The sequence below is a fragment of the Accipiter gentilis genome, chromosome 22, assembly GCF_929443795.1.
Source record: "Accipiter gentilis chromosome 22, bAccGen1.1, whole genome shotgun sequence".
NCBI classification, from domain to species: Eukaryota; Metazoa; Chordata; class Aves; order Accipitriformes; family Accipitridae; genus Astur; species Astur gentilis.
In genome coordinates, this window is record NC_064901.1 from 11,697,095 (window position 1) to 11,723,091 (window position 25,997).

The 25,997-nt window shown below is 38.5% G+C and overlaps 1 protein-coding gene across 2 annotated transcripts in view; it reads left to right on the forward strand.

The window, feature by feature from the left end:
• CDIN1 (CDAN1 interacting nuclease 1) overlaps positions 1–14,604 on the forward strand; it is a 135,152-nt gene extending 120,548 nt beyond the window's left edge. The window contains exons 11-12 of one of the 2 annotated variants that reach the window (XM_049825806.1): positions 11,685–11,835; positions 12,624–14,604. In XM_049825806.1, the coding sequence (XP_049681763.1) occupies positions 11,685–11,820 (136 nt within the window). In that variant the 3' untranslated portion in view covers positions 11,821–11,835; positions 12,624–14,604. The remainder of the gene's footprint in view (positions 1–11,684; positions 11,836–12,623) is intronic. The other variant, XM_049825807.1, reaches the window with a different exon arrangement.
• Positions 14,605–25,997: the final 11,393 nt, after the last annotated feature.

Here is a 25,997-nt window from a genome sequence, read left to right on the forward strand (position 1 = left end):
AAAAGTTATCTCGAGTGTAGAAATATGAATTTGTAAAAAACATGATGCCTCAAAGGTGCAGTAAGAGATTTTCAGGTCTTTGGCAAAAGTCAGGCGTTGGTATGGAGAGATCCTAGAAGTAGAATGAAATAGTTCAAATTGCCTAAATGTTGACTAACTGTTTAATTCAATGAGGTGCAGTTGTTCTCACTTATTTATTGACTCTACTCTTCTCTTTCGTTTTTCTTTTGAGTTTGGTCCTTTTTTTTTTTTGCTTTCCAGTTAACAATGGTCTAGCTTGACCAGACAGGAAGACCCCCTTCTTTTACAAGAGTGCTATAAACTAAGGGGACTGACAGGAAAAATATCTTAAGTATCTTTTATTGTCTATATTGGGCTTCCATTATGCAGTTCAAGTTGAAGGTGTCATTCCCATCTTCAACATATTCAGTGATCTGTGCTCAGGTTGGAGCAGATGGAAACCTTATGTTAGCACCTCTCCTTAAGCTGCATTATGGCTGTTCATGACAAGTGGATTTCTGTGAGAGACAGCTTTCTCGAGAGATTTTTGTAGGAGTACAGCAACCATGGAATTCAGGAACCATTTTTAACCTCTGTCCTTCATTACGTTTTGAACGTATGGCATACTTTGGCATTGCAATCACAAATACAGAGAGAACACCAGAAAATAAGCACTTTAAATAAGAAACCAAAAAACCCCTTGCAATTTTTGGCTGACAAGGGAGAGGGAAAGACAGCTGCTCACGACAGATACTAATCTTATCACTTAATGTACTTACTCTGAGCTTTTAGGCAATGTAAGAACAAAAAAACAAGGTAGCTGTGCTCAAGTGGAAGTTAGCCAAGTCTCAGAAAGGTTGGTAAAACTGGTTGGTGTTTGGCTGTTCGTGATGTTCCAAGCTGCTTACTTGAGCTTAATTTATCTTTGGAGGGAAAAGCTGTATTTCTTTATTTTTCTTCTTGTTGTTGCTTTGCTATTAGTTTTGCTTTCTTCTTGAAGGGAGCAGGAATTGAACAGGACTAGCAGCTCAGTAACTCATATTTTTTTCTGTTTTGTTTAAAACGAGACTGCTAGTGCTGTCTTTGATGCCCTTAGAAGACTGCCAGCCAAGAATGACCCTTAATAAAATACACTGCATGTAAAACAAAAAGGATTAACAGAAGCAGTTAAGGTGAAAAGATTATTCAGTACTAGAAGTTTTTTATGTTTAATGGATTTTTTCTTCTTCTGTTCATTTATTAAAATGTTAAAAATATTTAACAGTGATGGTTACCAGACACCAAACCAGCAATAACTGAGAAAAATCTTTGTGTTGCACATAATGTTAATATTGCAACATTTTTGCATGGATTTTATTCATATCTTCCCTGCTGATGACATTAGACTCCCATTTTCGATACAGCAGTTTTTACAGTGTCTTCCAATTGAATAGTACAGGTGCATATGTTATACTGACCTTTGAAAAAAACCCTATAGTCACTCTCAGTTTGTTTTAAATTTGTCTAAAAGGATTTTTATATATTTAACACAGAGGCCTTGTGGCTATTGGGATAATAACCTTCATACCGTCTTTGGGAACAGCTAACATACAAATGCCATATACAGAGTAAGTGACTTGACAGATCGATCTAGCAATTGCATGGCAAAGATTGAAAAAAAACCCAAACCGCTGGAATACGGAGTCCAACTTGTCTTCCGCTATTTTTAACATATAATTATATGAGGGAAAATATTTGTACTAATGCGATTTTATTGTGTTGCAGACTTCTGGCTTGATTCTCATCAGACATGAATTGTAATATGTCACTGGCTATCTCGACTAATCTGCTGTTGCTTTTAAACCTTCACAAGCGATAGCATTTTCCTCTGATTCTTCCTCTCCCCCCTTCTAGGCTCACTTACATGGCAATGTACATTTGTGTACAAATTCTTTTGAACAGAATTCCATACGTTAACGGTGAGCCCAGAAAGGTTCAGTGCATAGTAAGCAAAGAAAGTTGAAATGAAATTGTTTCTAGTGTTGGTATATACTTAGAAAGAACAAATAACTTGTAAATAAATCTAAATAGCATTATGAATTTTTCAGAAGGTGCATGCAGTAGAGCTGTGTTTGGCTGATAGGCACAAATAAAGAGTGCATGCGAGTGTGTGTGTGTGTGTAAAGTGAAGGAGACAGAAAGCAAAAAGGTGTTCCTTGTGGAAAAGGAGGGTAGATTTCTTTGCACATCCCCAGTTATGCACTTTATCTAATAATGAATGTAATAACTCTACAAATTGCCTTGATAGTCTCCTAAAGTCTCTAGAACGGTCTCCACCTAAAACCATGTGAAATGTTCTTGTAGTCTTCTGAGAGACTGGATATTTTGCAGGTGATACAAGTTGCTACTTAAGACATACATCTCAGGATGCACTCTTTTTCTGAATAACAGCTAAAAATTAAGTTATTCTCAAATACAAAGTGGGGCATGGCCACCTTGAATTGTGCAGATACTGGGTATATGTATCAACTGGGAGACAAGCTGAAGGGCCTCAGGCGTTAGACCTAAGTGATAGATTCATAGTGAAAAGAGTGAATGCCAGGTAAAAATACAGTTTGCCAGTGGATTCCAAAGGCAGTAACAACATTCCAGGTCGGAGGAGGTGTTTGCTTTCCTTCTAGGTGAGCATCAGGAGCCACAGCAGTGGGCAGCAACATAGTACTTTCTTTTTCATCTGTTCCCTGCTTAATATGGATAGGTGACTTACACTTTGAGAGACAGTAAATTTAAGTACAGCATCACACATAAAATATTTCTGCCTGTCAATTATGCACAACAGTGTGTTTGGCAGTTAACTGCTAAGCAACATTGTGTGAAGATACTCAGTGTGATTTACTATCCAGTCTTGGACTAATTCTCTGATCTGGGAAGTTGGAAGCCCAAACGAGCTGTCCTCCATTTGTTAATTCATCTGTTACATTGTTTGTTTTATTGTATATTTGTGTATAAGGGTTCGGAGATACAGAATTGTCTAATAATTCATTCAAAATGTCTTGAGGTAGCTTTAATGCTGGCTCCGAGATTTATACTCAGCAAATGCTAAACACACAGGTATATAGTGCATTTATTTGTCAACATTTTTGCTATCAATATTTGCTGAACAACTTTTCCAATTAGTTTGGTTTTATTTTACAATAATTACTAAACAAAAATAATTGCTGTGGGAGCAGTCCTGCCTCCTCTGTTAAATGCACTTTTGGCATATCCTATCACTCTGGCAAGCACTGTCACCAGATAAACAGCTGCACAGAAAGAAAGGATTGCTGCAAACTATGAGGCACTCACAGATTATTCAGATATCATCTTGCACTGGCCTTAGGACGGCCTGTTACTTCCAGCTCTAAAAATAAACAACTATTAATCACCTAATGGCAACATGAGTTGACCAGCACTTATGGCCGCCTGGACCTCAATCTGACTGCACTCAAAAGCTTTGCTCAAGTTTTCTGTCACCCGGGATAAGAGGTAGTTTGCAGCCAAGCATTCCTTCGGGAGGACTGCTGTGAGTTTAACACAATGTTTGAAGTAACCTCAGTAACTCCTCTCAACACTGATCCACAGCTTCAAACGTGCAGAATCAAACAATAGCGGCCGTGCTTCGACAGTCTCTGGAGGGTGAACTGATGGCAAAAGGCTTCTCAGGGAAACCGAGTAACAAGCACGTACCTCAGGAAGCACCGCTCTTGTCTGGGGTTAATCAGAAAGCGTTGCTTCCCGCGACAACATATATGGAATAATTCTGTAATGCAGTCAACCACCTTCTCTCCCCGCCTTTTCAAAGGAGAGCATCATTCTTGCAGTGTCTTAACTGGTAAATACCAGTAACAACTTAACTAGAAGTAGCATAGCTTTAGTAAACTAGTCCTCAGATTGCATGTTGCAGGATGGAGGCGTGTTGCTGCTTTGAACAGGAACACATTAATGCACTTGTAGACGTACAGTAAAACAATGTGCTAGCCCTGAATTATAAAAGACAAACATGTAGATGAAACAGCTGATATAGAATATTAGGCTGTCTCCATCAGAAGGGAATTTATGAAACTTCTGAAACAGAAGACGTAGAAAGCTTTCTTATATTGTCCCTTTCAGATTGAGATCTTTTGTTTGAGCTTCTTATCCTTAGTTATGCCCATCATCCAGGGTGCCTGAAGTCGCTTTGCCATGTATTGAGATGGTTAAGAGATGTAAGATCCTTATATTTCAGGGAAACTTGGACCTATCTCCAAATTATCAAGTAAGGTACCTAGAACACTGCCTATTACCTCTTTTAGGTAGATACTGGAACTAAATTCCCAGACAGCTAAAATGCATTGTTTTCCAAATGCATATCCAAGTGGTCTCCACTAAAGCCAGAGACAATTTTGCCCATAATTTCCATGAAACAGTCCAGCAGTATGAGGATTAGCAATTTCTTTTCTAAAATGTTGATGTGAGTAACGTGTTAATTTTTAGTACATCAGCCCAATCCTGCAGTGCAGGCATAAAGGGGCATGTTATAGTCTCTCTTTACAGCACAGAACCTTACAGTCTGATGTGCAAAGCATCTACCTGATTTTGAAGGTGCCGAGACTGGGGAAAAAAAAGGTGCACCTTAAGTATACACAGCCACTTTGAGATAAGCATCTGGAATACTGTTAATAAACAACAAAATAACATGTTTCAACAGAAGTTAGGACATGAACCAACAAAACTTGAGAAATTCAAAGTTCATTCAAGGCTCTCTCGTCTTAACGACAAGCTGCCTTGAGCCAGTATGTGTTTTCTTTCTCACTCGCTGTATCAGCCTTCACTTAGAAAGCCTTGATCCTTGTAAATCAGTGTAACCTTAATGTTATTTAATCATAGCTTTTAAAAGTTAATTTCCATGAGAACTAAATTTTTAAAAAACCCTAACTTGTCATTGAGGATTATAAAAATCCTTTATTTGCCTGGAGAACAGTACTCAGATCTGAATGAATAAGTGTAAGTGAATAATGTGTTTCGACAGTTTGTTTATTAAAAATGTATTATGCAGCTAAAAGTTACATTGTATTTATAATATTTTAATGACAGTGACTTGCACAGTTTTTGGTGCATTCTATTAATATGCATTTTAAATATGCGCTATGCAAAATTCTAAAATATTTTAAACGGTCTCTTATATCCACATAAATATCATTTGGTTTGTTTTTATTTCTCCAAATGCCAAAAACAATTAAATCATATTATAAGCCTGATGGAATGCTGCTATTTGATTGATGCCTTAATAGTCTCATTGCAGAGATAAAAAGACAGCTAGTATAAAAATAAAAACCTTGTTAAGATTTAATCATATCCAAGAGAGGTGTGACTATTATAGAGTCAGATACTAGTTTCCATCCACTTTTTTTTCACCTGACAACTCCAGCTTCCATATCAACTGCATATAACATCAATACCTGGCATTCATGGAAATGCCTGCCTTTCTCAGCCCAAAAGAAATGCCCACTTTTGAGTCAAAACCTCCTTGGAAATGGGTGTCTCATAGAATATTAATAGACTTTAATTTTTTTCCTTGTCTCAGTAAAAATAAGACTTCCCTCAACTACTGTGGTAACATCAAAGCTTAAAGCAGATTAGGTTTTACTTGGTTAATTTTACCTTAAGCAGCATAAACTGGATGCCTGGATCCTTCAGACATAATATGCTGCTGACTTCTGTGTGTGAGGCTTGATATAGTGCTTGCTAGTGCCATGGACAAGTTTCCTGTTATCTTTAAAAGTACGTGATCAGAACTTATTAAACTTTTTCTTGAGCCACATTTGCAAGCAAATGTATTTTTGTGCAGTTGCTTCTGCAGGAAGACAGTATTAAGTAGCTTAAGGGAGTTGGGCACAAAAATATTGTAGCCTTCTGAGTTACAGGTTAAGGATCAGATTTTTTAAAGCAAAAAATACCATTTCGTTACTTGATTTTGCTAAGTATTGGAATTATTTTTCTTTCTTTCGACCAGACTTTGTGAAGTCAAAGACATAAGGTGCTGTGTAATGCCTTGAAGGCATCTTTTATTTAAATCGGCGTGTGTGTCACTGGATCACAAAAGTGCGTGGAGGATTTAAAAAGTGACGGGGATAATAAAACTCCACAGTTACCTTTAAATTGCATTCAGGGTTTTTAAAATGCACTTTCTTTATGCACAAGTACCTTTATTTGATTTTAAAACTCTATATAAATGAACAGTAGCAGAAATACCTTGTTACAAACTATTCTGAACTAGGTTTGTGGTAGCTGTTTAAATGGAAAATTTCTTGCTAATCAAAGTCAGTTTCTGAGCAGTGGCTATTAAATGTTTGCCAAGATATATAACGCTGTGTCATCAGCAGTAGTAAACTGGTCTAGACGTAAGGAAGTTGGCTGACTGATGCCAGTTGACCTTACTCGAAAATGTGGTCTGCAGTTGTTGCCTACTAGCCTAGCTCTGCCAATATCTAAATTCCCTCCACTGACACAAATGAGACTTCTACAAGTACACTAAAATGAAGTTGTGAGTCCTTAAACTGTAAACTTCTTAGATATTATAAGGGGGGGTAATTCTTTTATCTTCAGGGTTTATTAGTACTACAAGTAAAACCAGTTTACTCACAACTGTGATTCTCAAGAACCATGTTAAATTGACTTAGAATGTAATAATTTACTTGTGAATTTTTGTAATTCCCTTTTCCCAGGAAATAAGTAGTGATGTGCAAGTGGTAATGCTCTAATTTGTTTGATATTTAAAAAGAAAAAAAAAAAAGGAAACAAAGCCAGCTTTTTAGCTGGCGTTTGTTGATGATCTGACATTAAAAAACGAGGGACCAGAATGCAGTCCTTCAAAGACACATTCCAATGTGACCTTTGTCATTAAAATCACCAAGCAGGTAGACTGTTACTCTTTCATATAATATGAATACTCATCTGAATCTGTTTGATAAAATATTTGCTTAAATACATGCATACTAGAAATAATAATTCATATGCCAGCATTTCAACATGAGAGTCTCTTGGAATTAAAATTATTTACATTACGCTGAGATGCGTACAACCCATCTATAACAAACAGACTAAGAATAAATAAAGTGAACATTTATTTAAAAACAATTGCAAGATGTTTTACATTTCTGCTCAGTATCGAGCAGTGTGTTGAGAATACATTTTTCATAAAACCACATGCAAGGCTTTTTGATGGTGAAAAAATCCACTCGCAGCAGCCACATGTCTAGGCAAATTCTTAGAAGCTACTAGGGACCCCACACAGACATTCCAGAAGAAAAGACGTTACTAGAAAGTAGTTTCTCTTGAAGTGAATTAGAATATGTGTGAGCCTACTAGGACACTTTGATAAATAAATAAAAGTCTTTTTTCTTTTCTAGCACGAAACTGGTTCAACTGGAGGGCAAGTTAAACCTAGATTCACATTTCACTTAGTTTTTTCCTTCCCTTTTTTTTCTTAAATGATCCCTTGGCTTATACAAAGATGTGGGGGTTGGTTTGGTTTTTCTGAGAAGAAGAACCATTTGGCTTTGGGTTACCTGAATTTTACCCTCCTGGCTTTTCATCATATCTCTGTGAAACTCCTTTCCAAGAGCAAAGCCCGGTGTCCCAGGATTATCGATGTACAAATCTACACTCCTTCAACTATGGGCTTTCTTCAAAATTGGTGTCATTAAGCCAGTACAGAAGGTCCTCTGAATGCTCTTAAATTAGTGCAAAGCTGACTTATTTAGAGTAGTATGATCAGACATAAGTTTTATCTAAAGCACTGTTGAGCCTGTAACTATATTTAACTAAAACTATATTTTACTGTCGTCTCCAGGATCTATCTCAAATGTTTCAGTTGATCCTTTGAAAGATGCCATCTGCTGCCCTTAGTAGTCAGACTAAATCTAGTCTTCTATGTCAAGCCTAAGTTAGGCCTAAACTAACCCATGGTCTTCTGTAATCCTGCTCTCTTCTTGCCATGCCCTGGAGGGGTAAGCATGCCTACCTGCCTTTTGGCACTTCTGGCACTCTGACCCCGCACTAAAGTGCAGCTGGGTTGGCTTTGGCTGCCTTGTAGTCACAACTTCTCATGTCAAAACGAGACAATGACTAAACCAGGATTTATGTAACGGTAATTACATATTTATTGGTTGATTTTAAGTAACCTGGTGCAACCTCTGTGGACAATTTTCAGTTGCCATGTTTATTATATTCTGAAGGAAGCTCACCGCTATATTTCCTTTTTAGTCTAGTTTTACTGCATGGAATTAACCAAACCTTAGTTACTTGGATTTCTTTTCAGCTTTAATGAAAACCTCCATATAAAAGCAAAGTTCTAAAAGTAATAGTGTCACTGGAATAGGTAAAACTGCTGTTTGGTATAACTTCTGGCTACGTCCCTTCACACCTAAGCTTTTCAGGGTAAGAACAAAAGGCAGGGGAGGAAAAATGCAAGTTAAGCACATTTTTAGTGATTTATACAATTTTTCTGACTAAGAACGATATCCATAGGAGTCCATAGTTTGTTACGTTCTAAGCTTGATTTTTGTTTTAAGCTTGAACTTTCTCCAGTGTGCCTTTCAAATGAAATGGGATAACTTGGCCTATCTTGTGTACCGTACCTGTATAGTTTTAGAACCATTTGGCACTTTTAAAGTTTTTTTCTCCTCAGAGCTACTAGATAAGTCCCCTTTCCATAGCAGTACTGAGTAAGCATTCTGTCATTTTAGCTTATTCTCCTGTGTAAACCAGGGTTAGTCACTAACTTGTTAAATGTTACAATTGAGGCAGAAATAAATTTGTAGCTTTACTTAGTCATTCACAGCATTGAGTTTTGTTGTTCATGGTGTCAAATCTGCACTTTGGAAGGAGTCAAATTAAAAAGGATAGTTCTTACTTCTAGGTTAGACTTCCCTACCTCATCCCCTTACACAAAAAGGTTAAGTGTCTTTTCAAATTAAGGCAGCAGTAATTAACCAGTGGCATTGTTTGTGATTTGCCAACTCAGGGCGTTAATGAGAGTGAAATTAGCACTTAGCAGCAGGAGTTCCTGATAGTCGGTGGCAAATGCTTAATGTGCCAACAAGTTAATTTTGGTCTTAAGTACTGCACTTAAGTGTTTTTAAACAAAAGTATGGTATTTTTTTTTATGTGATCATACATACGGGCTGTGTGATATAGAGCTACAATAGACGGCATGACACAATATAGTGGAAAAAAGTACAATCTAGGCGGCACAGGGCAAATAGTTTTGCTATAACAACACAGTCGAAAACAGGATTGATGGATGTTTTCATGCTAAAGACGTACTTGCTCCTGCAATTAATGGTACGCAGATGTTCTCGTATATAAATTTTATCATCAAATTTGGCATTTCTGAGCATAATTTTTTAAGTACAAAATATTCCTGAAAAATTGTGCTTTGCTAGAAAGACATAAACTAGCCTTTTAAGGCATCTCGAAATATTAACTTTATTAAAAATTACAATTTCAAAAAAAAATTAACAAATTACTTAAGCACAGTGCCCCATGCATTTTATGGTGGATAGGAGATTCAGGCTGCCACACAGAGCAAAACGAGCCCTTCAGAACTTGGGCCGAGCAGCTGCTCATTAGCATCAAGATTTTACCTGGCACGTGCGCTCGTAATGAGTAAGTACTTGTGGACGTTTCATAGCTTCTGCCTGGCATAAAATAGCCCATTAGAAACGTATGGTCTGCTCTCTATCTTCTGGGGATTTTTGCTTTTAAAAGAACTTTGGTTAGTACCTAAGAACATCCCCACCCAATTATCCCGTTTCTGCGTTTGGTTGGTGTGGGAACAGATACGTAGTCTGTGAAATAACAAAAGTAGGCCCGTCCTGCATTAGCAAATCGCTGCCCCTCACCGGAGGCAGTGAGCGTCAGTCCTTGGCTTCACTTGCCGTTTGCTCCTCACTACGGCTAAGCTAGCGGGCCTCCGCGGTACAGTGAGGTCGTGCACATCTTGGCCCCACATGAGCTTCAGCAAAGGCAAATGGAGAGACAGTAGAGGCTGAAGTTGTTGGCTAGCCAGAAAACACCTAGGAATTGGGTGTAGGCAGCACCGTCCTTCTGTATGAGCCACTTTTTAGTCTCTGCTTTATTCAATGTGGAACATGTTTGACTACTTTTCCTAGCATAGCTGCATTTGTCAGAGTTTTAACCTTTCCGCTTTCAAATATCATCTTTCATTTGCAAAAAGCACATTTGCCAGCGTTGCCTCAGCTATGCTGAGGGATAATTTACTTTGCCACTAAACTGCGGCCACTTCTACGTTGGAGAGTAGTAGCCATAAACCGAAATGTTACAACGCTATGCAGCAGTTTTGGGCAAAAGACTACCGTATCCAATTGAAACTGCAGGAGGAAGCCACAGGGGTTTCTTCTTCCTTTGATGCCTGTTCCATTACATGAGCACATCAAATGAAGTTTTCCCTCCATTGTTGGAAAGAAACCACCCTAATGAACCCGGTCTGGCACTACCCATGGTTTTGAGTGCTTGTGTTGTCTGCTAAGTGGACACTTAGGTTACTGTGCACCCCCCAACACATTTTTATTATAATTAAACATTAACAAAAATTGGCTACCATATTGGTTGAGTCCTGAGCACAGCTCTGCATATAAACCATTACATGACATTCTACTGAACTTTTTCTTGTACAGACGGTATCTAACAGCTCATCCTGCACTGTTGTTTTTGGCAAGTTCACTACAGCATATAATAAATCAAGGAAAGAAAAAGCTTTTTGGCCTAATGTTGTACAGACTGCTGTAATGTTAGACTACAGAAAGCAGTTCTGTTTTTAGACATCCTTTTACTAACCCAACATTCATAATTTATGATTTCACTGTAAAATTCCTGCAACACTACACCAAAAGTAGTGCTGCCCTTTAATTAAGTGCTCTCAGTAGGAAAAACGTGAAACTGATGTGCAAAACATATCGCAGTACACAGTGATTGATAGTGATTACTTCTTTATGAACCCAGCCTGAAGGTCTGAACTTCCTGATGGGTAAAATAGTCCATGGGGCTACTTCCTGAGATTGCCTAGTGGGGATCAGTCAGAGTTAGCAATATCTGAGGAATTCCTGAGGCACATTGCAGAGACGTTTCGGCAGGAACTTTCTATTTCTTTCTGAATTGTGCTTTACGTTAATCATTACCTGAATAATAGCTCATTGTAGAGATTGTATTTTAAGGATTCATTGTTATCTTCATGGTATTATAATTTGCATAAACTGGGACTTGCGTAAACCCTTGTATTTTTAATGCCTGCATGCCCAAATCTGAAGAAGCAGAGTGCATGGCAAGAGAGACTTCTGTATGTATCCAAGTCACTAAATGTTATTTAATATTTAAGGCATGGGTCTTTTTTTTTACTGATACGTGCAGAGTATTCAAAGGAAAAAAAACCAAAACTCTGATGTGGATTGTTTGAGTCTCTGAATAGCATTTTTATACATGGAATCAGGTATTAATGACATATATCAATTCAACACTGATTAAAATTTGAAAATTAAGTGGAGGTCAAGTACTCCTTCCAATTTAGCAGTAAAATTAACAGATTTACTTGTGTTGGAATCACAAAGGTGGGAAATTAAAGTTCACCTCACACAATCTCCTATGTTCATTTCCTTTTTGCTTAATAGATTCGGCCCTGGATTAGTCATCTACTGGTACGGATTTATTGAAGAGCTGGACTGCCATCGCGAACGCGGTATTCTGCTGAAAGACTGCTTTCCTACTGACATTGTGACTCTGCGACACAGCATGGCTCAACGCTGATGTTGGGAGGAAGAGGTAAATCCGGAAGCAATTTTACTTTCCTGCAGTGTAAACTAATGGCAGCATCTGCCCTGAACTTCAGCTGAACTCCTGCTGCCCGCCCTTATGCTACTGCCTCTTTACACAAACATATCAGGAGTTTCTGTTTTGCTTCAGACCTCTGTTGTGATCAGCCAAAAAAGACAGACACAACCCACTCATTATCAGCATTTCTGTCTCTGTCAAACAGCTAGTTTCTAGATACTCATAATCTTTCTTCCTTCCGGATGGCTTCTTCTAGCATTCTAAACAAAGAGCAAAAATGCAGAGGCTGAAAGGTGCAACTTCCAGTTCTTATCCCTGTTACAGAGTCACCTTTAAAAACAAGTGGCTTTTTTATGGTTTCACTCGCAAGTTTATTCAGTGCTAGGGATCTGACTGAAACACCTACCCTGATGTGGAAAATTGGTAAAGGCTGTTATTCTCAGGCTTAAAACCATGGAATGCATAGCTCATAAAGCCCAAGTGGTAAGACAGGATCACGTAAGTTCTGGCTGTTACAGTAAATAGCCAGATTTCAAGAGAATAATTGGTATGTGTGTTTCATCACTCTCTGATTGCAAAAATCAACAATGGAATCCCAAGTTAACAATTAAAAAATAACCTAAGTTAGGGGATTTTTAGGGAGAGTGAAAGTGAAGAGCAAGGATTTATTTTAGGTATACGAGCCTGTGAAGTTTGGGGTTAGTTTTGTGGAGTTTTTAATAAGGACTTTAATGACTCAAAAATAACTTGGGTTTTGTCTTTTCCTCCCCACCCCCCAGGGAATCTACCTAGGAATTTTTCTCTTAACTGACCTTAAGGAAGGACCTGTCTTGACCCCTGTAGGTACTGTAACATGCAATTTTCTGGCGTACTGAAGTCCAGAAGAGCAATGTGCAGGAGCTCTCTGTGTGGGTTACTTCTGAAGAAGATTACCATCCTGGTGTTCAAGAATGGGAGTAAAAAAAAAGATAAAACAGTGCTTCATACTGGATCAGTTCCACAAGACAAATAAAGGACACAAACGGGCATGTTTCCTGCGTACTTATTTATTCTTGTAAGAGCATTGTTCTTCTCCTGTTGGAACCACCAAGATCAGAGGAACATTGAGGTGGGTGTTCACCCTGCTTGAGGCTTTGAGGAGTTCAGTCGCGAAATTCCATTTCCATCCTCATCGCCACTCAGAGGGGTAGTATTGGGCCTCAGGTTTGTGCTCTCACTTAAAGGTTTCCTAATGATAGCAGCTTATTGGGCTTGACACTCTTTAATACTCTTTTCTTTGCTAACTGGCATTCAGAAAAGGACAAAATATTTTAAAAAGTCAATAAGAGTTTTGCGTGTATGCTCACCGTGTTCAGTTTTTCAGAGAAGCAGTGGTACGGATTCTGTTGTACAATTAAAGGTGTGATAACAGTCTCCCTAAAGCACAAGTTGATAACCTCTTCCATAAGGAAGGGGTCTTTAAAACATTACAGTGCATATTCATCATCTTTTTTCAGTTGAGGTGATACTTTGTGCGCCTGTATGGTTTCAAAAATCACATGCAGACTTTTTACAGTCCTGCCTTAGGTTAAAAGCTTATTAATCCTATTCAGTTTTTTTTCAGCTATAGTTTTCAGATGCATAGGTAGTATTTTTATTTTGAATTTTTAGCTCTCGCCTTAACGCTTTTTGATAAGTTTCAGCCAGGAGTTTATCATTTTGACTAATCTTTAATTTTCAGGAAAAAATATCTGTAGCCTTCCTAGTACTCTGTCCCTTGCTGCAGAGATAAGCTAGTATAGCTCCGCTACAGTGAGTTATTGTTGCATAGAGATTATTTTCCTGGGTTTGAATGTGTTATAGTGGAAAGATTTATTTTTTAAAAAACACTCAAACACCTGTAACTCATTTATGTTCAACTATTTAAGGCGTTGTACTTAGCTTATTTTACCTGACCAGCTTTAAGGATCTGCCCGTAAAGATACACAGAAGCAATCTGTGAAGTGTACCTGCCTGATGCTACACAGAAGCTGCGTTTAGGGTGTTGCTGCCCCTGGGACTTTTAACTGTGGTTTCAGTTAGTGGAATGTGTAAAATGAAGAAAAGAATGAAAAAGAAGAAATAACTGAACATTATCGTAGAAGGAAATTCAGAAGTAATGGTTGTCTGAGTGAAATGGGTTTTAAGGGCAAACTGAATTTGTTTTAGCTAGTGCATATGCTTTCTGTTGTATGAAATCATTTAAATCAGCTTTTACATGATGCACTAATGCTGCTTTTTCTTTTTGAATAAATTAAATTTATCTGCACAGATGTTGAAAATTCTGCTCAACCTCCATCAAAGCTTTGCTTTATTTGTTTTTACATTAAACAAATTTATGCGGGGACACACAGATAAATCAGGTTAGGCTTGTATTTGTTTATTTATTCCTCTACCTAATGCTGTGACATAACAGGTTGGAAAGCAGTACAGATGTCTTTAATCAAAGCTTTGACCTCATCTTTATATATTGCCTCCTTTAAGAATCTTTGTATCAGAATGAGGATGAAATAAGCCACAAAAGTGTACATACTGTACTGATTTCATTACATGCTGCCAAACAACTTTGCCTCCCCATGAATTACACTGTGTCACTATGTTAAATGCTGAAAGCAGAACATTGAAAAAATTAAGACTGCTTTGTTATTCCTGCTCATATCTTGAAAAACCCCTCGTTTGTATATTTTCTCTGTTTATCAGATGTAAAACATCAACTTCAGTATTAAAGAGGAGAGACAACTAGTTGTTTGTGGGTTGTTTGTTGGGTTTGTTTTCTTAAACAATGCTGTAGCCAGTAGAACCTTAACATTAAAGCCAAATCCAGTTTTATGGAGTATTCTGTAGAGTGTGCTAATGAATTATGCCAAGCCAGAAAACAGAAGTGTGCATAAAACTGAATGATGTTCTCACTGGCATATATAGACTTGCCAAGCATCTGCTCTTACAAGCACCGTAATAAGGCCTGTTCTGAGCTTTAGGAATTGATGTAATTGTGTTGAACGGGGAAGTAAAACTTCCTTGTATAGGAGCAACAGCACAATGGTGGGTCACACTCTAGTATAAAAAGAAAACATTTTTTTGCCATTCCTGTATGCTGGGGATACATTATTAGTATGAGTTTAATAATCTTTCCCTAAAGCCAGCTCAGAGCAGAATAAAACCTCTGATCTAAAGCTGAAGAAACAGGACCAAATGTCTTACTGTGCTTACCTCATTACTATTTTATCACGTTAATAGTACTGATAGTCAGTGACTAATTTTCATCCTGTTTTGTTACATTCGCTCATTCAAAAAGTCATTCTTTCCTGGTATTTGCTTTTGGATTTCTCCACCATCTAGACTACTCAGAAGACTACTCTTGGCTCTTTCCATTTGCCTTTAAATCCTCCTGTTTTAATTTTCCATCTTTTTTAACCATTTCACTTTTATTTATTCAGCATCCTCCCATTTGCCCTTGTTTCCCCTTTGAAAAGTCTGTCCTGTGTTTTCTACTGGCTGCTTCTGTTTCTGATACTACGTCTGAAGAGTGCTGTTCCGAGTTCTGTATGCATTTGCGCCCACCCACCATCTCAAGCAATTTTGTTCTTACTCTGATTTAAGTAACAGCTTTAGGCACCAGGGAGAGTGTCCTCACATTTCCACACTGCTTTGTAACAGAGAAGCATTGTGATCCCCTTCTTCATTCTCTTGGTTTGAAATACGGGTCATTTCTGCAGGCTGGGAATGTCCACAGAGCAAAGCACCGGTGCAGCATAGTCGCTCCTGTATTGAGGGTAGAGTTGTACAAAGGACTAAGTTAAGAGTGCATCTGTGCTGCTAGAAAATAGGCATAGCCAATATTAGGAATTTAGCTGTTACAGCGGTCTCTTTCGTTAAGGAGACTTGCTTTCTGCAAGTTCATGCCTTGCTTGCACAGCACTTCTGCAGGGAGGTCTGTTGAAGTCAAAGGTTTAGCTTTCCTCCCGTGCCAAAATCTACATGGCTCAGAAGGGAAAAGATGGCTTGCTCCCCGTTCGCAAACCACAGTCGTTCTGGCAAGAGCTTGTACCTCCTACAGGTTGTTCTTATTTACCAGAGTTGGTTACGACTCCTCAAGGGTCAACAAAAAGTACACAGAATTGAACTCGATTCTTCCTTTTACTTCAGCTGAAGTAGTCTCACTATTTAGAGAGCTTCCGAAGGGATCTTCTGCAGCTTGGCAGTGAATGCTGAGCGAGAATAACAGTTGTTAGCAACATGCATTATTTCAAGGATGAGATTGTAAGTATGTTAAGACAAATACTGCTCAAGTATTAATTTAATATTATGGAATAAAATAGGAGGCTGGCCGCAAAAAAAAACCCACAAAATTCCTCCTGTCGTGTTATTCTAAGTCACAAAGGGCCATTTGTTGGGGATTTGCAGGTTATTCAGAAATAACCGTTTTATTACGTTGACAAAAGAAGAAACCTCAAGGGCTTGCTCTTTACAGTGGTGTGATAGGAACCTAAAGTGTGCCTGTTGAAAAATGAACTAGCTAACAATGGGAGCTTGGCAGCAACTTCACCATTTATAGAGAAACCGTCTATCTAGTGCGATCTGTATAAAATAGACTTCGCGTAGGTTAGGGAAAGGTCACAAGTTACACAAAGTTTGGATAGTCTAAATGCGTAACTCAAAACTAACTCTCCTGTGTATAGTAAATATTATTTGAACCTGTATTATTAAGAACATGCCAGGATTCAAAAGATTAAATAAGGAAGATGTAATTATGAGCTAAATAATAAACAGAGCAGTTTTAGTTCCCCTTGTGTTTTTCACTTTCCTGCTATTGTTTCATATATGGCCCTTATACAAAGAGCAGCTTAGGTCAGCTACTATAAATTATGGGTTTCGTACAATAGTAATCTACCAAAATTATTTCAGAGCTGCATCAAAGAGCTTCAAAAGACTTTTCAAAAACTTTTCCACATAATAGACTTCATTTTGATGCCCTATTTTTATAAGGATTCCTTGATTTAGAGTTGCATCTTACAGTATTCAGCTACTTGCGTTGATACTGTGTTATTGGAACACACGAGATTTGCATAATTTATTTGTAGCCTCAAATAAGCATGAAATGATAATATCAAAAAACCTCTTTTTAAATAGGTTACCTGGTGCATTTTTCAGGCTAGGTTTTTAACCTGATCTAAGTGAAAAGCTTTTTGTTTGTCTGGTTTTTAAGAAAACCAGCAAGATTTCAAGTGAGAAATTTTATCTGACTTTCTTCCCTTCACAAACATCCATATTTGCAATGATAACAGTCATTCACCATGATAAAAATAATTCTGCTTAGGAGCTTCTAGCTGGCATCATGTCCCTGTGTAAGGTGTTAGCCTGCCCTCGCTCCTGGACAGGCTTTCCCCTAATCTGAACAATCGCATGTCATCTGCACAGATCCATAGATGTGGCACTGCGATGTCAAAACAAAATGAAATGTCAATGCAAGTGTATGGAGACAAAGTAACGATATTGAAACCATGTCAGTGCACATCTACAGAGACCATGTTACTCTGTCAGTGTGATTTTAGGAAGATCACTTTGAAATGTTAAAATGAAATGAAACTAAGTCAATTAGGTAATAACAATTGAGGTTCAGGGATTAATTGAGGGCCTAAGGTGAAGCCAGTGACCATTAACCCCAGCTAGTTATTAATTCTCAGAGAAATATCCTTGGCTAAGGTTATTCTCATTATTAGAGAGTTTGGAGGTTTTTCCCTATTTTGTGTAAATACTTTTTGCTGTTGCCTCTAACAGTGATACCAGAAAGGGCGGTGTTGAAGGGCAGTACAAGCCCTATTAGTGCTAAGTTAAGTGTTCAGAGAAAGTGAATCCACCTAATACCAGGCAAACACTTTTTTTTTAAAATAGACATTTAACAGATTTATCTTGATGTCCAGCTGACTGTCTATAAACAGACAGATTCACTATAATGTACTTACCTCTGAGAACTTGCCAAATGAAAATAGTATGAACATGGAGAAGTATTCGTTTGCACAGCAACTACTATTTGCATGGCCCAAGTATTCATTGTTAACATAAAGCAGGATATGTAAAATGGTCAAACAACAATAATATTAAATAATTATTTTTGAAAATATCTAAACAAGCACCAATTCAAGGTTACAGATGTTATGCAAGTTAAGGTTTCCAGAGGGTATGACTGTAGCATTAAGACACCAACGTGCAATATATTATTCGTTTAATACTATCAATGAGAGATCTTTGCCAAGATCGATGTCTCTTTGGACCAACGTGCTGTACAAACGCATACAAAGTCTCCCTGGGTCTCTGTCCTAAGGAGAGATGACATAGAAGACTAGATCAAAGGAATACAATTGTTTTCTTTTTTATAGTTTTATTTATGTAAATACATGTACGTTTATATATATATATACTATACACATATAATTATTTTTGCTATTAATAAATACCAGCTACCCTTTCTGTTACTGAAGACCTTGCTGCTTGTTTGCTCTTTATAGGTGTGTTGGTAGAGGTCTTCAGGAAAGGGCAGTAACTCAACACTTACCCCTGTCGTGTAGGATGGTATCCCACATTCAAGGGTTGATGAAAGCACAGAGACATTTCTGCAAGTTGACAAGCGATGGTGATGCTGAGAGGGTGTGACACAGACGAGGGGATGAGCTGCACCTGGAGGAGGCCAGAGCCAGCCCTGCGGAGAGCTGGTGGGTTTTAGAACTTGACCTGGACGTTTGGGGGCTTCTGTCCCCAACGTGAAGCTGCACAGATGTGGTCTCGCCTCACAAAGTACTTCAGGGGTGCTGAGAACATTTCCGAAAACACTTTGAAACTCCCAGGAGAAGAGTACTGTGGAAATGCAAGCTTTATTACCAGAAAATGTTTCCCTTTACGAATGGATACATTGGATATTTTTTTTTTTCTTTTTCCTTTTTTTTTGTGGGGGGATTTCCGTAATGAGCATTCATGCCACGCTCCATTTTGTATTCTGCCTCAGCATGATAGCTCCATAATGAGTGGAAAAACATAAAAATTAGTTTGATCAGTTTGTTTCCATACACACTTTAAGCAGCCTCATTTTAATGTGTTTGGCATTGCATTACATACAAATGATGAAATACATTTACAAAAAATAGTCTGGCTACATGTCATGAAAAAAAGTGTAGGCACAGTTGGGTCTCAAGACATACAGTTTCATCCTTCCTCTGAGGCAAGACTGTCTGTACAGATCAGCTTAGATGTCTGTCTAATCTATTCTTAAAAAACTCCAGTGATGGACATGCTTAGATTATGGGAGTCCATTCCACTACCCATCTTTATTTAGGTAGAAAGATTTTCCAATGTCTTACCTAAATCTTTTTTTGCTGTAATAAGCCTGTTACATCTCATCCAACTATAAATGACTATGGAGAATAAATCTAGTGGCTGCCTTCTTCTTCTGATTTTAACTAAACACCATGAACTCTTCCAACATTTTTTGTGGGAAGTTTTGAACTTTCTGATCATATTTGTTACTTTACGCTTGTCTCTTCCAGTTTGTCTTTGTTACTTTGTTCTAGTTTCAGAAACACAGTATCTTACGTACAAGATCCCTGCAAATACATTCCCTCAATGACAGGTTGGTGGCTTCTATTTAGGCTGGGGCCCTTTAGAATGCCCACATCCAGATTCAGCCCAAATTCATCATTTTTTCAACCTATTATTCTTCTCCTTCTTGCACGTGCTACTTGCTAGTGCATTTTTAGAGTTTTAACTTGCTGATACAAAACTACTTCTGTGATCCGTTAAGTTTAGTTTGAATTCTAATCTCACCCTTTGGAAATACTTAAATACTTGGTGTGATTCACAGAGTTTTGTACCTGTGTAACCTGACTGAAGTCAGTAAGTTAAAATGTTCAATGTTTCAAGTCTATTACGTGGATGAGTTTGATGGTTAGCTGTCACCAATAAAATAATAACACTTATGGGATATATCCATCACAGCATATGCTCATAAAACTCCTAACACTAGTCTTCATAGTCAGAGACATGTGGCTTACAGGTCAGTTTGTGAAATAAACATTTACTTAAACAAACTACGGAGTAAGAAAAGTCTGCTAAATGGAGCATGCAGTAGCAACAAGTTCTTTTGCTTAGATGCACGTTTGCCGTGAAGGTCCAAACTCTCAATTCTCACAGTTGGCTTGATTATCTTAACAATTCTGTTACCACTAGCCCAATTACTCAGCTATACCGATAGGCTCATACTGACTTGCCAAAAAGTTGGAGGCTCCAGTCGACACAAGTTTTCCTGTGCTTTCATTTCACCCCAAGCTTTCTGTAAGGTTTGCTGTAGGCAACCAAAGAGAGAAAGAGTTGTACAAGTTGTTTGTGCTCCAGCAACCCACAGCCCCTGGAAATTCAGCAACATCTTCTGGCATGACAAGCAGATGTGTCATAGGAATGCAAGATAATAAGTGCCATAGATTTACCTTTGTCTCCCATTTATCTGATCCATGCTGTACTTAGCTTGAAACAATCCTGTCCGTTAATGCTATGCATAACTGTTTTATGCTTCTTGACTGGAGATAACTTACTCAAAGCTAATACTAGCAAGGGACAAAGAAGAAAATGAAGTACCTAACATTTGAGCAACAATGGGGAGTTTTAGTTATGTCCCAGATGAGATACCTGTTACCTGGAAAAGTAACATTGAAGAGTCTATTTAGAGGGGAAATATGTTATCACATGTTATAGCTAGCCTTTAGTGTGTAATTTGCAGTCTCCCCATTTCCATTTTACAAGCTGCGCACCTTTTCCCTTCGTTCTTCAGTCACTCAGGCACAAGAACTTACATATACAAAGTGATCAGTTTGTAAGAGCTGTGTCGTGAAGGCTCAGAAAGCAGACTCGGTCGGATTTTTCTCGTACTTCCTCATCTCTGCCCCAGATGTGCTAGGGGCTGTGAGTCTGCTGCTGGTTTCTTTCCTGTCCTACCCTACATCACTGCACCGCTAGGTTAGATCAGAGAGTGGTCTGCCTGCATCTGTGTTCAGCAGTATCACACTGATGGCTGAGCATTTACCCTGGTTTTTCTTGCATCAGGACTATATTTTATTCAGCCTTAGTGGTCTTCTGCTGAGGTCTTGTCACATTAACAAGCTAGGTTTTCCAAAGTAGGGAAGGTGATAAGGTCTCATCCCTACTTTCTAGGACATCCTTTTTAAAAGTCAAAGTGACTTTTACTAATAATGACACAATGTCCATTTTCCACCTGCATGTGCTGTGGCACAAGTGCCAGTACAGTGAGTACCAAGTAGAAAAATGAGTTCTCGTGCTTAAACAATGAGTTCAGGATTGCTCTACATTTCCCAGTACTCTTGCACTAGGAAACTGCTTTGCACTCGCCCTGTAAGCTTTTTTTCTCAAAATGTTTTTTCCATGTGTTAATAACACTTCAGTTCTAATTCTATTTTCCTAACAAAAAAAAATTGCTATACCATGCTTCTTGTTCCCTTTTCTACATTCTTCCCTACTACACTGTTTCCTTCTGTCTGTTTCTTCTTTCAGAATCGCATACCTAGTCCAAAGCTCCAATTGCTTCGTGAAGAGAAACAAAAGCCTCCCTCTCTCATCTGCCAAGCCTGGCCAAAGTTGTTCTTGTAGCTTAGTGGCTGCTTCTGAAGGGAGACAACCTGCAGCCTCCTGAAGGACAACAGATGGAAACCTCACTGTCACCGGGGACTTAGATGGCAGCTGCGCTTTGCCCAGTCCTGCCTTGCAAGACCCTCTCAAGAAGCCCCCACCTTGCTGGGTCAGTACGCAGGTGTCCTGATACCCGGAGAGAGGAACAAGGTTTCTTCTGCTACACTGCATTCAGTAAAAGGTGTCTTTTAAATCGAAAGCAACTTCGTTCTCCCGGCATACTCTGCTAGTTGTATCTAGGATACTTGCTTTGTTTGTTTGTTTCCAATTTCACTAATGAGGTTTTCCATTATTCTTTCCTTTATGCAGTTTTGACTGTTTTCTCTCATCTGATTCAATTTGTTAAATCTCCTCTATTCCCTTTCCATGTGTTTTTAGTCTAGGATTAAAAAAAAAAAAAAGTGTTCTTAGAGGCATAGTAGCCAGCATATTTCAAACAGTGATACCTTAAAACTCTGATGTACACGAGTTGTGCTTTTAAATTTGTTGGCCAGTCAAACGCATTACTGTGCTTCCCACTGATCCACTAACAATGTTAAAACATGACTTCCTCTGTCTGTTTAGCCCTTGTATAGCAAGCCTGTAAGTGATGGCTTCCTGGTTTTATAAATACTAACAGCTAAACAGAAAAGCATTTTCTGATTTCTTGGCCTCGTATTTCCTTCAAAGATATCAAAAAGTATTTTCCTGAATTCTTTGGCGAGGTGTATTTGATGTGAATCAGGAACAGAGGAAAACAAAGGAAAGGACCCGTCATAAGGGTGAAATCCCAGGACTGGATCCAAGCCTTGACAGTCCAGTGACAGAAGAACCAAACTATAACTCTATTTCGACCATTTTAGTTGGTTTTAGCGTCTGGCTCTACAGCACTGAATCAGCAATAGGATTAGTACTGACCTTAGCAGAACAAGGAATTCACCACACTGGCTTAGGGTCTGAAGGCAGTTTTACAACGTTCCCATCGTCTGCAGTTTTACTCCGATTTCTCACTGTCTCTCTCCTCCTCGCTGCGGTGTTCTCTTTCAGCTCCTTGGGTCCAGATTGAGAGGCAGCTTGTGAGAATCATGTACTTAGCTAGATGCAGTCGGTCCATTTGCCAATGTGCTAAAAATGAAGATATTTTTAAATAATTGTTTCATTGTCTAGTTTGTTTAATCTTTCTGCATTGTTCTCACTTTGGAAAGTTCCATTCACCCACATGACTGGAATAATACCTTCATCAGAAACACCCTCGATTCAGTTTGTCTGCTCAAGTTGTGGAGCCAGGTCTTGTCCTGTGCTGTAAATCAGCACTCCTCCAGCGACTTAAAAAACATTTATGCATTTGCCGATTTACAATTATTAAAGCTCAGGTAATGCAATATAAAAGTCAATGCTTGGAGAAGGAAAACAGAGCCGATACATTTCTCTTCTTTGTATATAACCTCTGCCAAAAACACCGTGATACAGATACCGCAAGAATATTGGCAAGTTTTGTATGTATCTGAGTAGCACAACGTGTGCTGTACGGCAGATGAGCACCCTGAAGGTACACAGGTTTGTCATGAAATAAGAGGTACCTTTGAGATGATAAAACTACCTCTGTGTGCCATTGTTCATTTAGTGAAAAGGGACCATAAAGTACTATCTGAGTTCAGTCCAAAAAAAATTAAAAAAAAAAAAAACACCACAGCTTTCAGAGATGTAACTGATTTGTTCCAGAATTGCTCACTGGCTGATATACAGCCTATTGTAACATTATTTTGTTCATGTTTTAAAAGATGTGTCTTGAGTCACTGAACCAGCTCAAAACATAAATCTCATCAGATCACGAAAATGCTGAACAATTTTCAAATAAGTGAATGAGTGCTGATGCTGGGCTGCATGCAAGACACAGACCAGCCATTCTTCCATATTTCTAAGCATATGAAAGCTAAACAAGATGCATCTCCGTGGGCTGAAGTATGGCTGGTCTGAACCAGGGAATGAAGGGAAATGCAACTGTCTTGTAATGCACTTTATCAACCCATCTCCATATTTCACTCTTCCTTACAATGAACTAACCACTTAGACTTGCCAAGATGGAGGTTAAGACAAACATTTGAACCTACCGATGAATAGTGCTATAATGAAATAGCAATACGATGATGCTTTACTTCCCTTGTGCCTTAAATGTCAGCTGTGCCACTGAGGGATTGTAAGTGTGCTTGGTTGGGGGTTTGGATTTTTTTTGCTTGGCTGTTATTTGTTTGGGTGTTTTGGTGGTGCATGCTCTTAATTTCCCAATTATAGCAAAGGCAAGAAAGAAGGGGAAAAAAAATTAAAGTACTTCAAGAAAGAAAAAAAAATTGCCAGGAACACTGGGAGGCCAAGGCAGACACCGAAGCCTGGTAACTTCACCAGAAAGTCTGCTCACACGATACCTCCAGATTCAAAACACTGTCATTGATTGCACGGTCTGAATATAATGGAGTTACAAAGATGCGATTAATACCAAAGGTGGCCGGGAGGACTTCTCCTTCTAGCACAATGTGTAAAGTGGGAAAACGAGAACTGGACTGCCAGGACCTGTAGTGAACACTCTATTAGATATGACTTTTCTACATGTGAAATTAGCAGATTTGTTACAGAAATAGCTCAGGCAGAGTGAATTCAGAAACCTCTGAACTGCAAGATGAGGTATCTCTTTAAAGGATCTGGTGTATCTCTGGCTGGTCAGGTGGCAAGACAAAAAGCCCAGCAAGCATGCTAATAAGGAGAAAAAAAAAAAAAAAGAAAAAAAAACCAAACCACCACAGATAATGCTCTCCTCAGGTTCCAGATTAATAAGGGAGAGAGAGCTGGGATTTATATGGTGAATTTATGCTCAGCTCTTTTACTTGGAGAAGTAAAGCTTAAGTCTTAAGGAATACAACTGAAGCTGTGTGGCTGCAGAAAGCTTTCCTGGCGGTACCATCAGGAACACGTCGCTGGCATGTTCCACAACTCCTGTATGATGCCCTACTTCAGCTACCTCTGTTGTCAGTGCAGGGAGAGAAGCTTTGGCCCTAACAGCAATTTCATCTGGGACAATCTTCTAAAAACTTTCATCAGAAGTTATATAGCTTGAAGTACAAAACCATTCTGTGTGAAACAAAGTATCTAGTTACCTCGTCTGAGACTGGAGGACAATTGAGTCGTGCAGAGTAGTCTCAGAGGAAACAACTTCCATCATGAAGATGTGTACAAAGCTAGAAACTTTGAGAAGATACCTGCCTTGGACAGCTCGCCTGCCAGAATTGTGAGTAGCAGAATTAATAATAGCGGGGTGCTCCAGGTACCCATCGTAGTATGTTACACACTTGGGAAGGTATTTAACTTTGAAGTTTACTGGAGCAGACGGACTACGGTAATAAGGCAGGAAGGGATCACAGCAAACAACAGCAGCCCAGCACAAGTCTAAAAATAGTCCTGCTATAGCAGTAACTAAAAACTCAGATTAGATACCTGCCTCTGACTTCAGAACAGGCTTGGATTCCTCCAGATATACAAATCTCATGCTGAGAAGTCCCAGTGAACATCAACATTTGTTCTGCTAGTATTGTGTAAGGGTTGGTGAACTATTCTTCTGAGACAACTAATCTAACAGTACTTGTAAGATTTTAGTTTTCCCACTGCACCCCTGACACGGGTAAGCTGAGGCAGGAAAATTAAGTTTATTGCCAAAGACTGCACTGGAGTATAACATAACAGATGGTACCTCAGTTTCTAAGTCCCATGTATAGCTGTGCTTCTATACTTCCGTGTTTTACTTTTTTGATTTAACATTTGTTTGGGGTTGGGGTTGGGGTTTTTTGTTTGGTTGGTTTTGTTTCCCACATAACATTCAAAGGCAATCTTATGCTGCACAAACCATAACATTTGCAGTGTACTTTTGTTCTTGTGTACTCAGACTAAATTTTCTCCAAAGCAAAGCAAAGTGAGGTTGCTATATACGGGATCTGAAGAGGACTTTGCAAATAAGTCAGCATACACATTTCTATTTTCTATTGCCCCATAAAATTGAGTACCGTTAGCAGCTGAAATTAGCAACTTAAAAGTTTTAGGCTTATCTCAGCTCTAAAAAGCCTTATACATAGGTCTTAGAACAGTTTCTAAGCACTGTGTGACAATCTATATACTACAACCTACAAGAGATACCTTGTCATATCTTCCAAGAAATGAACTGAGAAATCACGAGTGGGATTTTTCTAGTGCAGTCAGCAATAGCTTAACTCATTGCCTCGAGACATCACTTACCAATTATTTCACAGGAATCTAAGTTAAGCCAATTGCCAAATGCTCTTGAAAATCCCTATCCAGCTTTATAAAAGACTTCAATTTGAAATGAAATGCAGCTGTATTTTTTATTTATTTTTATCTAAGAGCATAGACATAGACAGTTACATGGATGCTGTCAATCAAGGAGAAGCAACTCAGTTGTATATCTG